The sequence below is a fragment of the Lutra lutra genome, chromosome 5 (genome assembly GCF_902655055.1).
Source record: "Lutra lutra chromosome 5, mLutLut1.2, whole genome shotgun sequence".
Lineage (NCBI taxonomy): Eukaryota > Metazoa > Chordata > Mammalia > Carnivora > Mustelidae > Lutra > Lutra lutra.
In genome coordinates, this window is record NC_062282.1 from 77,003,798 (window position 1) to 77,016,626 (window position 12,829).

General features: G+C 36.6%; 1 protein-coding gene across 7 annotated transcripts in view; it reads right to left on the reverse strand.

Annotated features, from left to right (window-relative positions):
- Positions 1–12,829, reverse strand: part of FAM13B (family with sequence similarity 13 member B) — an 87,673-nt gene that overhangs the window by 32,776 nt on the left and 42,068 nt on the right. For 6 of the 7 annotated variants that reach the window (XM_047729670.1, XM_047729668.1, XM_047729667.1 and 3 more), the window contains 3 exons: positions 3,668–3,709; positions 2,805–2,960; positions 877–1,009 (listed from right to left, as the gene is read on the reverse strand). In XM_047729670.1, the coding sequence (XP_047585626.1) occupies positions 877–1,009; positions 2,805–2,960; positions 3,668–3,709 (331 nt within the window). The remainder of the gene's footprint in view (positions 1–876; positions 1,010–2,804; positions 2,961–3,667; positions 3,710–12,829) is intronic. The other variant, XM_047729671.1, reaches the window with a different exon arrangement.

Genomic DNA, 12,829 nt, shown 5'->3' on the forward strand with positions numbered 1-12,829 from the left:
GGGGAGTGGGGTATGGAGAGGGTGGTTGGGTTATGGACATTGGGGGGGGTATGTGCTATGGTGAGTGCTGCCAAGTATGTAAGCTTGACTATTCACAGACCTGTATCCCTGGGGCAAATAATACATTACATGTTAACAAAAAGTTTAAAAAAAGAACAGCTAAAATAAAAAATAGTAATAAAACAAAATAAAAATTCTGCAAAGGAACCATCAACAAAATGAAAAGTCAACCTTTAGAGAAACTTGCAAATCATATACAGACAGTCCCTGACATCCAATGATTTGACTTTGAATTTTTTAGCTTTCCAATGGTGCAAAAGCAACACACAGTCAGCAGAAACCATACTTTGAATTTAAATTCTGATTTTTTTTCCCTAGGATAACATTCTTCAGAAAAAATTGGGAAAAAGGAGAAAAACTTTTAAAATGAATGAAATTCAACCATAATACTACCAACAACCTCAGCTAACATCATAATTTGTTTCCTTCCAGGCAAATATTCTTAAATATTTTATATCTAATTCCCAACCCAGTGATGGCTCCTGATCTTTACTAACAGGATGTATACTCTCAGGATTTATTATCAAGACAAGTATGTGTCAGCTTCTAATACCAAAGGAACATATAAGGGGGTTCTTGGGTGGCTCAGTGGGTTAAAGCCTCTGCCTTTGGCTCAGGTCACGATCCCTCGGTCCTGGAATTGAGCCCCGCTTCGGGCTCTCTGTTCAGCAGGAAGCCTGCTTCCTCCTCTCTCTCTCTCTGCCTACCTCTCTGCCTACTTGTGATCTCTGTCAAATAAATAAATAAAATAAAATTTTTAAAAAGGAACACATAAAGCAAACCTAAAACAAAGATTTTAGTCTTTGCATTTCTTACCTGGTTATTTTCTTCATCCTCAAATACAAAATCTTGCTGCATAACTTCATTGTCTAAATTAGTACTAGCCACAGGTTCTGAACAGTCTCTGTTACTTTCACTGGCATTAATAATATCATCAGCAATATCCACCCTAGTAATGAAGATTAAAAAACTGGATCAGGCCATATGTTAAATATGTAATGCCTTTTAAATAAATAAGTATCAATAATGATCTGAAACTTTCACTTGTTAAAGAAAATGTGTCCTTTTCATAAAACTTCACACTTTCTTTATTTTGCAAAATTAGATTATTAAACACACTCAGTTTATCTTTGTCTCTCTAGGAATTCAAACTACTTTGTTATTCTCTCTGAAAATTTTCAAAAACAAATGAATGGCTGAAAGAATAATTTATGTATCAAAATAATTTCCCTTACAAATGCATACTCTCAATTATAATGAACTGTTCCAATTAAAATACAAGTCTAGCACTAGACATGATAATGTCCAACACCTTATTAAGCATGATAGGAATAGCTTCCTACTTCAGATTTTTCATGTTACATAATTTAGAATATGCAATATACTGCAGCAGGCTTTTGTTTACAGAGACAATACCACCATCAATGAAGGAACATGAGTTACTTCCCAGAGATAAAAATAAGATTGAGCATGGGCATGGGTTTCAGGATCTCTAGCTTAGCTAGAGATACATAGATACTTAGCTAGAGATACATAGAGAATCTATGTATATTAATTATAACCTTTGAAACAGTTCTCCACAATTTCCAACTTCTAGTTACATTATTATTTTTTTTTCAGATGCTGCTTTTTTCCTTCATATTCAGCCCAAATAGTCTCTATATTAACCCAGTTTTATCAGTTCTAATCATGCCTTCAAAGCACTACAAATCAGGGCCAGAGAGCTGCACAGGCTAGTGCTGCCATCTATCTATTCAGATATACAGCACACCTGCAGCTGTACAATATGGTATTCCTAAAATAAACATATTGCAACCACTGGTTTTCAGATCCATTAATTTTTTCAGTTTCAGTTCATATTTAATAGCTATTCTAGTGTACTACGCAAACTTGGCCTTTAAAAAAAAAATCTAACTCTTCAAAAAAAAAAAAAAAGAAAGGAAGGAAAAAAAACGCTTTACACAATAATCTTTTTTTTTTTTTAACCTCCTATGAATCCTCCAAACTTGGATCCATCTTTCTCATCTGTCCTCCAAATAAAATCTGGTAACTAAATACTATAAAATCACTGTATTATGGTCTCAAAGAAAGGCACCTATATATCCCTCAAGTGCAGGGCTGAGGTAACAGGAAAGGAGATAAGGCCTTTCATCCACTTAAAGGTAACAAGTCAGATGAAGAGTGGAAGAAAATCACAAAGCACACATAGGTACTTTTAACTAATACAAAATTCAACTATTAACAGCTAAACTATTAAAAAAAAAGTACATAGGGAGGGCAGCAGGGTAGTAGCTGGCATAAACTTTAATAGCAAAGGATGATTCTGTTCACCGTTTCACTCAATGAGTAAATGCAACATGAGTGATGCCAATCTGTTCTCCCTGCACCTAGCTGTCTAGATCATTTCATGTCTCTCATGGTGTGACCATGTGTAGCACACAGTATGAGTCTCATATTTTTAATGTTATTCTTCATACAACATAGTGAGGTAAGCTCACTACTTCAACTGATGTTCAGGAAGGAAAACCTGGCAGTAATGGATTTAATGTCTACTACCGTAATGGATGATTTAGATTTTCAATGTTAAGTGAATATATGCAACATAAAGTCACTTTCCACACACACTTTCAGAAATCCCCGAGATCCCATTATTTAAGTAAATTATGGTTTTTAAAAGATAAAACAATTAAAACAATTTTATATTTCTGAAAAATAATAGTGAAACATTATAAAAAGTTTCTTACTGGTTATTAGATCCTTCACCATCACAATTAAAACTTTCTGCTTCATTATTACACACCAGACTCTGCTGTTGTAAATTCTTAAGATCATGATCTATGCTGCTCTGCAGATCAAAAAGGTGCTGTTCCACAGCTGCTCTAATTGTTCTTTCTAAAATGCTACAAAACAGAACACATGTTAGTGAGAAGCAGTCACCCTAACTGTGTATTTGGCCACATAATTACAAATGTTAAAACGTGAGTAATAAAACAAATTATCAAGGTATTTAAATGGGTAAACCAGAGTAAAAAAAGAAACACATAAAAGGAATACATGATAATGGATTAAATTTTTAAAAGAAATTATCATACAAAGCAATCATATCACTATTACTACTAAGGTGGGAAAGATCAGTTGTCCCAGTAATTCGTTCCTTGCTCCTCTATAGAAAAAACATTTAAACAGATTTTTTAAAGCTACATGTATAAAGCAAAATAATTTGTCAACATTCAGCTAAATCAAAGAAACTCTAGGGGTCCTGTCAACATTTGTTACATGAAGTTTACTTCTCAAAGAAAACTTAATAAAAAAAGATCTATGACATTTCTCAATCATTTCAGAAGACCAAAAAAATCATCTGAAGAAAGTTCAATCTTTATTTTATATATTAGGCAATGCATTCCTTCTTCATTTGTTCCTATTGCAGTACATAAAAATATTAACTAGTTTCACTCCCTTATGTACAATCCTTCTCCTAAGGTAAGCACAATAAGTTCACAATTTTTAAACATGTTTTTATTTAATAAATACATGATTTTTATTTCTACAGTGAAGTAATATTTTTAAATTTAAAAAAAAAATGGTCTTCTGCAAGTATATTACTTACTCCGCAGAGGCTGGTAAGATGCTGATGGGAGATAAATGGGCACTGTAATCAAAGAAAGACATTAGGTATAAAACTTTTCAGTACTAAGTATAAAAAGTGTTGAAAACTGCCACAGGTGCACTACCTTGACACAATCAGGGGAACAAACACCATGTTTTAGGTTCGTTTCTGGCAGAGTAGGATTCTAATTTTCTAAAAAATTTATTTTGGGGGATGCCCAGGTGGCTCAGTTGGTTAAGCAACTGCCATCGGCTCAGGTTATAATCTTGGAGTCCTGGGATTGAGTCTCATTATCAGGCTCCCTGCTTGGTGGGGAGTCTGCTTCTCCCTCTGACCAGCCTCCTCCCTCTCACACTCTCTGTCTCTCATTCTCTCTCTCAAATGAATAAATAAAATCTTTTTTAAAAAATTATTTTTCACACAAAAAAATAAATATACATACCCGTGTGTGTGTGTGTGTGTGTGTGTGTGTGTGTGTGGCGCCAACTACTTCATTTGGTGCTCACTTGGAGAAACACTGACCTAAATTCCAAGGCTCAAGGGAAAAATGTAGACTACTACCCCCAACAAAACAACCTCATCTAGGATAGTATAAGGGCTCAATGCATACTCTGTATTCCTTCCCAGAAGTAAAAGCAATATGCTACTACTAGAGGATGTTCTCAAGTTACAAAAAAGGCAAAACCAATAATAAATTCATGCTACTTCATTCACTGTACCATTAATAGGACTTCCTTAGCAAATTCTGCACCACGGTATCTACTGATCATTATAAAAATATAGATAACATCCTCATTTTTACCATAGTTAAAAGTTTAACTGAAACCCACAACAAGATGTGGACACCACTAAAATGTTTAAAAGTAAAATCAAAGTGCTGGTAAGATAAGGATGTAAAGCAACTAGAACTTTCCTATACTGACGCTGGAAATTTAAAACGTCCCAATCACTTTGGAAACCAGTTTAGCACTTCCCTAAAAAACCTAGCAAATGAGCCAGCAATTGTACTCCTGGGTATTTACTCAAGAGAAGTGAAAGCTTAATTCCACTGGAAGACTTGCACAAACACAGAGGCTTTATTCACAACAGCCAAACAAAGGTATCAACCCAAACAGGTGAAAGCAGACACAAGGTGTGGGACATCCTTTACAAAGGAATACGCTCAGTATTTTTTTAAATAAAAGGCACAAAGAGGCGCCTGGCTTTGGCTCAGGTCATGATCCAAGGGTACTGGATCATGCCCCACAACGGGCCCTGATCGGCCAAGAGCCTGCCTCTCCCTCTCCCTCTGCTGTTCCCCGTGCTTGTGCTCTCTGTCAAATAAATAAACAAAATTTTTAAAATAAATATTTTTAAAATAAATAAATAAATGGCACAAACATCTGAAACATGCAACAACATGCATCTCAACCTAATGCCAAGCAGAGATGCCAGACACAAAAGACTACCTACTGTAGGAGACTCCATTTGCATGAAATTGTAAAACAGGCTAACTTTATCTACACAATGACAGAAAGCAGATCAGTGGCAGTCTGGGGCCCAACTGTTGGGTGATGGAAATAGTCTGTCTTGACTGTGCTTTTTTTTTTTTTTTTTAAGATTTTTATTTATTTATTTGACAAATAGATATCACAAGTAGGCAGAGAGGCAGGCAGAGAGAGAAGTGGGTGAAGCAGGCTCCCCTCTGAGCAGAGAGCCCAATGCAGGGCTCGATCCCAGGACCCTGGGATCATGACCCAAGCTGAAGGTAGAGGCTTTGACCCACTGAGCCACCCAGGCGCCCCTTGACTGTGCTTCTTAAGAGGTATATATGCAGGGGTGCCTGGGTGGCTCAGTGGGTTAAGCGTCTGCCTTCAACTTGGGTTGTGATCCCAGGGTCCTAGGATTGAGCCCCACATTAGGCTCCCCGCTCAGTGGAAAACCTGCTTCTTCCTCTCCCTCTGCCCCTCCCCCCAACTCATGCTTTCTCACTCTATCTCAAATAAATAATGTCTTTTAAAAATTTTTCTATTTAATTTTAAAAAAGGAAACCTTATCATTTCCAACAATGCAAATGGAACTAGAGGGTATTATACTAAGCAAAATAAGTCAATCAGAGAAAGATAATTATCATATGATTTCATTCATGTGTGGAATTTAAGAAACAAAACAGAGGAGCATACGGGAAGAGGGGGAAAAATAAAACAAGATGAAATCAGAGGAAGACAAACCATAAGAGACTCCTAGTCAATGGAAACAAACTGAGGGTTGCTCAACGGGAGGGGCACCGGGCAATGGGGTAACTGGATGATGAACATTAAAGAGGGCACATGATGTAATGAGCACTGGGTATTAAATACAACTGATCAATCACTGAACCCTACCTCTGAAACTAATAATATACTATATGTCAACTGAATTTAAATAATAAGAAAAAAATGTTTTAAAAGGCTATGTATTGACAAAAAAAAGTCAACATGGTTTCCTTTAGTTGGGGGGTGGGTGAAGATCAGGATTCTGAGACTTACTGGGGTATATCAGTGTTTACTTCTAGATCTAGTTGGTGGTTATACACGTAGACAGATGCTTTGACTAACTTGGTTTTGCTATACATTTGTTTTATGCCTATTTCTGCATGTATGAGTTATTTTCCATTTTTTTAAAAAGCTTTTAAAGAATAGATTTCTGGAGCCCTCCCTAAATCTCTGAGGTAGGCCCCAAAAGTACCATTTTTTTATCAGCACTAGTGATAACTCTTACCCATACTAATAAGTTAAAGAAGTTAAAGTTGCTAGATATATTTCCACCTTTTAAAATGACTAAATTTTCATAAAATGTTCCAGTTATCCAAAAGAGCCAAAAAGAGGAAAAGTTCTACCAATCTTATATTGGATGGATAGGCAGAGGAATTAATCTTTTTGGTTTCTACCCCTTTTTAATAATATTGTAAAGATCCCATAATATTGTAAAGTAAAGGTCCCTTAGCTCCAAAAAATATGCAGCGACAATCAAATAAACAGTTCCTTTCAATAATATTCTTCCCACCCCAACAAGCTATAGTAAATAAATCAAATAAATAGATTTTGTACTTTTAAGTCAGACTGTCATTCATACTACAAAGCTGACTGTACAACTTCATTCTCTGAGCTTGTAAAGGACAAAGGACTGATCTGGTTTTCAAAGAATTTAATTATTCTATATTTTCAGAATATAGTCAATTTCCTTGGGTAAAAAAGCACTTATGCACAAACCATGGCTAATACTTACCTGTAAAAACTATTTGTCAATACAGTTATGCCATTTGTATCAGCAACAAAATAGCATAGGTATCATAAGGATATGAGTTCTGATTAATAAAGACATAAGAAAAATACTTCTGGGGCGCCTGGGTGGCACAGTGGTTAAGCCTCTGCCCTGGGCTCAGGTCATGGTCTCAGGGTCCTGGGATCAAGTCTGACATCTTGGGATCTCAGGGTCCTGGGATCAAGTCCGACATCTGCTGAGCAGAGAGCCTGCTTCCCCCTCTCCTTCTGCCTGCCTCTCTACCTACTTGTGATCTCTCTCTCTGTCAAATAAATAAATAAAATCTTAAAAAAAAAAAAAACAGTTGCTGACAAATTTAAGGTCAAATTACTTACATACTATATAGACAGATGCCATAAAGACCATGTTTATTCTGTTTTCACTAAACCCCCCTGGAAGAAGACAAAGAGAACTAACAATAAAGTACAAGGGTCATGCATATTTTAAAGTCCTCAGTCAAGTATAATGTTTAAAGTTTATAGTCATTCTCTGACCTTTTTCTCCCTTCTGTTAACTCTACTTTTAAATCTGCCTACCATCACATAATCTCCTAGAGAACATTACATAAAATCAATCTTGCAGCCATTTATTCCAATTGTAAGATTTTGTAATTCAAATACAGTAATCATAGGGAAATACTATTATTTCAATCTCCCAATGACAACTATTTGATGTTACAAATAACACTTCAGTAACAGTACTGCAACTCTGCTTCAATTAAATCTGATACAGATCATTTTACGTGTGCAACAGAGCTCTGCAAGCCATTATGAATCCAATTCATCTCCCAACAAGTAACAGCAGATAGACTTCAAACACCATGAAGGATGGTGATGGGCTTATAAAAACTGCTGAGCAATTATTAGAGCTGTAGTCTAAATGGAAGCAGGCTGCAACATGAGGTCACTACTGACAAGGAAAGACCTCATCAGGAAACCGCAAATTTCTTCCCAAGTCTGTGCCAACTTTTCAGGACACAGGAAAAGGGCATGAAATTTTGAATATGGGTAGAACTTCTATAAGAATATAACTTTTATAAGAATATTTCAGCCTAATCCAATTTAAAGCAGAAAAACCAATCTGTTTGTTTTCATTAGTCATACTATACTATTCGAGGATATGTTATGAAACTATACTATTCAAGAATATGTTATGAAACTGATAAAACAGATGTATAAAAGGTACAGTATCACTACTGTTCATTTACTAACCATATTCAGAAAAACTCTAGTGGTAAATTTTTCTAATCTAAAATTAGGATTTCCATATAATTTATGCCAAAACCACACCAAAATTATTTTAAAAAAATGTTAATTTCAAAAAGCAAATTTATGTAAAAAATAAACAAACAGGGACGCCTGGGTGGCTCAGTTGGTTAAGCAGCTGCCTTCAGCTCAGGTCGTGATCCCAGCGTCCTGGGATCGAGTCCCGCATCGGGCTCCTTGCTCATCAGGGAGCCTGCTTCTCCCTCTGCCTCTGCCTGCCATTCTGTCTGCTTGTGCTTGCTCTCTCTCCCTCTCTCACTCTGACAAATAAATAAATAAATAAAATCTTTAAAATAAAAATAAAAATAAAAATAAACAAACAAACAAAAATCATATATTCCTTTCAAGCCAAAAGCAAAAACCCTTTCTTCACCTTCCCCAACAACCTGGGAATATCCTATACCTATGAAAGAATAAAAAGAAAGAAAGATTCCTTACTATTTTTGTCAGTTAAGTTGTAACAACTACAAGTCTTTAAAATATTAAATGCAGGCAACCCTCTTGGGGCCCCCTCCTCTTTGGGAGCTTTGTATTCTATCACTCAATAAACTTTGCTTTGCTGACCACCAAAAAAATAATAATAATAATAAAAATAAAATAAAAATGTTAAATCCATCATTTATAGGGCAAGGGGAAGAGAAGAGAAACTATCAATATCTATTATGCTCTGGTACTTTAAAGGAAATTTCACTTTAATAAACCTTTCTTATGAACCAGAGCATAAATTCTACTCTTTTCCACCCAACATATCTGATACTTCACCAAAATACATTCTCTTTCACTTAAGTGGAACCCAACTAATGAAAACACGGTGAATTGATAAAAATCTGCCAAATGAATATTCTGCAAACTATCTGACTCAATGGATGAAAGAAAAGGGAAAAAGTTATGACTACTTTTTTCACCTATCTGTAGTCCAGTGAAGGCTCATTTCCTTAGCAATAAGGCATCCACAGAATGAAGTTGGAGAGACTAATCTCAAAACCCTAAACTCAGAGCTCTTCCTCAATCACTACATCTTCTTTTCTGTATAAAAAAGAACAAACCACCAGTAACCAACGAACTCACAAAAATGAAGCCCTACCAGGGTGCCTGGGTGGCTCAGTTCATTAAGCGTCCGCCTTCTGCTCAGGTTATGATCTCTGGATCCTGGGATGGAGCCCCGCACAAGGATTCCTGCTCAGTGGGGAGTATGCCTCTCATTCTCATTCTCTCTCTCTCTCCCCCTCTGCCCCACCCAATCGCTCATTCTCTCTCCCAAATAAAATCTTAAGGGCGCCTGGGTGGCTCAGTGGGTTAAGCCGCTGCCTTCGGCTCAGGTCATGATCTCGGGGTCCTGGGATCGAGTCCCGCATTGGGCTCTTTGCTCAGCAGGGAGCCTGCTTCCCTCTCTCCCTCTCCGCCTGCCTCTTTGTCTACTTGTGATCTCTCTCTGTCAAATCAATAAAATCTTAAAAAAAAAAAAAATCTTAAAAAAAAAAAAAAAAAAGCAGCCCGCCACAGCCAATAAAAAGAATACCGAAATTCCCATTTCTAAATCCCAAGTTTTAGCAAGGCATTAAAAGCACAACTGTAGGTAGGGACGTCTGGAGGACTCAGTCAGTTAACTATCCCACTTTTGATTTCAGCTCAGGTCATGATCTTGGGGCCATGAGGTCATGGGATTAAGCCCCAAGTCAGGTTCCTGTGGGTGTGGAACCTGCTAGAGATTCTCTCTCTCCCTCTGCTCCCCAATTCACAACTCACACATGCACATATGTGCATGCTCTCTTTCTCTCTCAAAAAAAAGGGGGGGAGGGGCAACTATAAATGAAGTCTATAATAATGCCAATTAACTTTTTGCTGTGTATTTCTGTAAATATGAGCATAAGTTAAAATTTGCCTAAACCTGAAGCCTACGTAAAAGATTATGAGGCACAAATGTTAAAAAAAAAAAAAAAGTTAAGAATGTGTTCAGAAAAAAAAAGTTAAGAACTTATTCAGAACTCCCCCACCTGTCTTAAATATTTTAAAGGTAGGGGTGCTTGGGGCGTCTGGGTGGCTCTGTGGGTTAAAGCCTCTGCTTTCGGCTCAGGTCATGATCTCAGGGTCCTGGGATGGAGCCCAGCTTTGGGCTCTCTGATCAGGAGGGAGCCTGCCTCCCCCTCTCTCTCTGCCTGCCTTTCTGCCTACTTGTGATCTCTGTCAAGTAAATAAATAAAATCTTAAAAAAAAAAAATTTATAGGCGCCTAGGTGGCTTAGTGGGTTAGAGCCTCTCCTTTCCACTTGGGTCATGATCCCAGGGTCCTGAGATCAAGTTCCACACTGGGCTCCGTGGTCAGCAGAGATTCTGCTTGTCCCTCTCTTCCATCTACCCCTCCCCACACCTCATGCCTTCTCTAATAATAATAAATATTAAAATAAAATCTTTTTTAAAATGTTTTTTAAAAGTAAGAATTCCCCTAAAATCTGTATATTTAAATAGCAAAGCTAAGTAACAGATAAATATGTGGATAGAAAGCACATTTTATGCTTTCTAAAGGTACTTTGAAACTGATCTTGAGATTTCCATGGACCTCATGGGTAACACTGATGCTTTTTGTGTACCCTAAGCTACTTAAACCTAAACCCCACCATTTTTTCCTCTCTGCTATCAGGTCAACCGTCACAAAATATGACTAACAGCAAACAATACAAAGAAATAATAGATGTTGGGGTGCCTCAATGGCTCAGTTGGTTAAGTGTCTGCCTTTGGCTCAGGTCAGGATCCCAGGATCCTGGGGATCGAGACTTTCATTGGGGTTCCCTGCTCAATGGGGAGCCCGCTTCTCCCTCTTCCTCTGCCCCTCACTTGTGCACAGGCACGTGCACTCTTTCTCTCTCAAATAAAATCTTAAGAGAGAAAGAAAGAAGAAATGAAAAGAGAGGGAGGGAGGAAGAATGAATGAATAGACCAATCAACACCACTGCTACATAAATATTTAAACCACCGGTTGTCAAAGGATGGTCTGTGAACCAAAAGACCAAAGCTATTTTCATAGTATTTGCCTTTTCCACTGTGCTGACATTTGCATGATGATACAATATCAATGGCCAAAAAAATGCTGAGGTCTTAGTATAAATCCAGGCAAGTCATATAAGACTGTTCCAGGGCCACTGCATTCTTTACCACCACCTACTTGTAATTTTTTTAATAGAGGACTAGTCCTTGATGAAGAAGCAGTAAAAATTATTACTTTTATCTCAGCCCTGAGTACACTTCATTTAATATTTGGTGTCACAAAATGGGAAGCACACATAAAACACTTCTGCCACATAATGCAGTACAATGCCTGTCTTGTCTAAATTGTGAGTTGAAGTTTTATCACAGAACACCATTTTCAGTCGAGAGATAGGCTGACAAACTATGGTTATTTCAACCTGAATATGTGGCAGACATCTTCTCAAAAATGAGTAAGACTGAGACTTCAAGAAAAGCAAGTGACAGTACTGATAAAATTTCAGTTTTCAGAAAAAATCTGAATTGTGGAAAACCTATATTTTTACCATGAACTCATTAATGTCCCAGTACTTAAAAGACACTTCTGATATCTGATATAATCAATGGTGATATTAAAGAATGTGAACTGTTGATATTATATAACAAAATGTATCATCATTTGGAAGAGCTGAATAACTCCCTTAAGCTGCATTTTCTAAATGCCCAATATACCAAGTTACAAAATCAAGCATAAATAAAATAATCACAGCACAAGACAGACCAAAAGATCAGAGCTGAAAAAAAACACATATATGGTTTCAAATTTCATAATACAAATAACTTTGAAGAAGCTGCTACTCAATGTTTTGGCCTATTATCAAAGAAGAATGGACACACAATTACCTGAGAAGGCTACGAATATTCTATTTCTAACTACATACTGGTGTGATGGCAAATTTTCTTCACATACTTTAACCAAAATAACAAACAACAAGAAATGCAATACAGAGGAAAATGCAAGAATTCAGCTGTCATCTACTAAGCCAGACATTAAAGACACTTATATCTGTAAAAATATAAAATAAGCCACTAAAAAATTTTTCACTAAGAAGGTTTTTGGAGATTTTGGAAAACACAGTTACATTTTAAAATTTTACATTAAGGGGGCACTTGCGTGCCTCACATGGTTAAGGTCTGCCTTCAGCTTAGGTCGTGATCTCCAGGTCCTGGGACTAAGCCCCATGTCCAGCTCCGACTCAGCAGGGAGTTTCCTTCTCCCTCTCCCTCGCTTCTACCCCTGCTTGTGCTCTCTCTGTCTCTATCTCAAATGAATAAATAAAGTCTTTTAAAAAATAAATAAATAAATAAAAATTTTACATTAACATGTAATAGGTTTATTGCTACTTTATAAATATATATAAATTTCTCAGTTTTAATTCCTAATATAGTAAATACCAATAATTACAACCCACGAAAAGAAAAGTTCTTCGGGTCCTAAATAATTTTTAAGTGTATAAGGGTGTTATAAGACCAAGTCTGAGAACTGCTGATCTAAAACTAACAAAGGAGGAGGAATTTATCAGTCAAAAAACTGTTAGGTAAAACAAAGAAAAAAAACCACATAAAAACAAAAAGAAAAAGCCTCTTAAGTCATA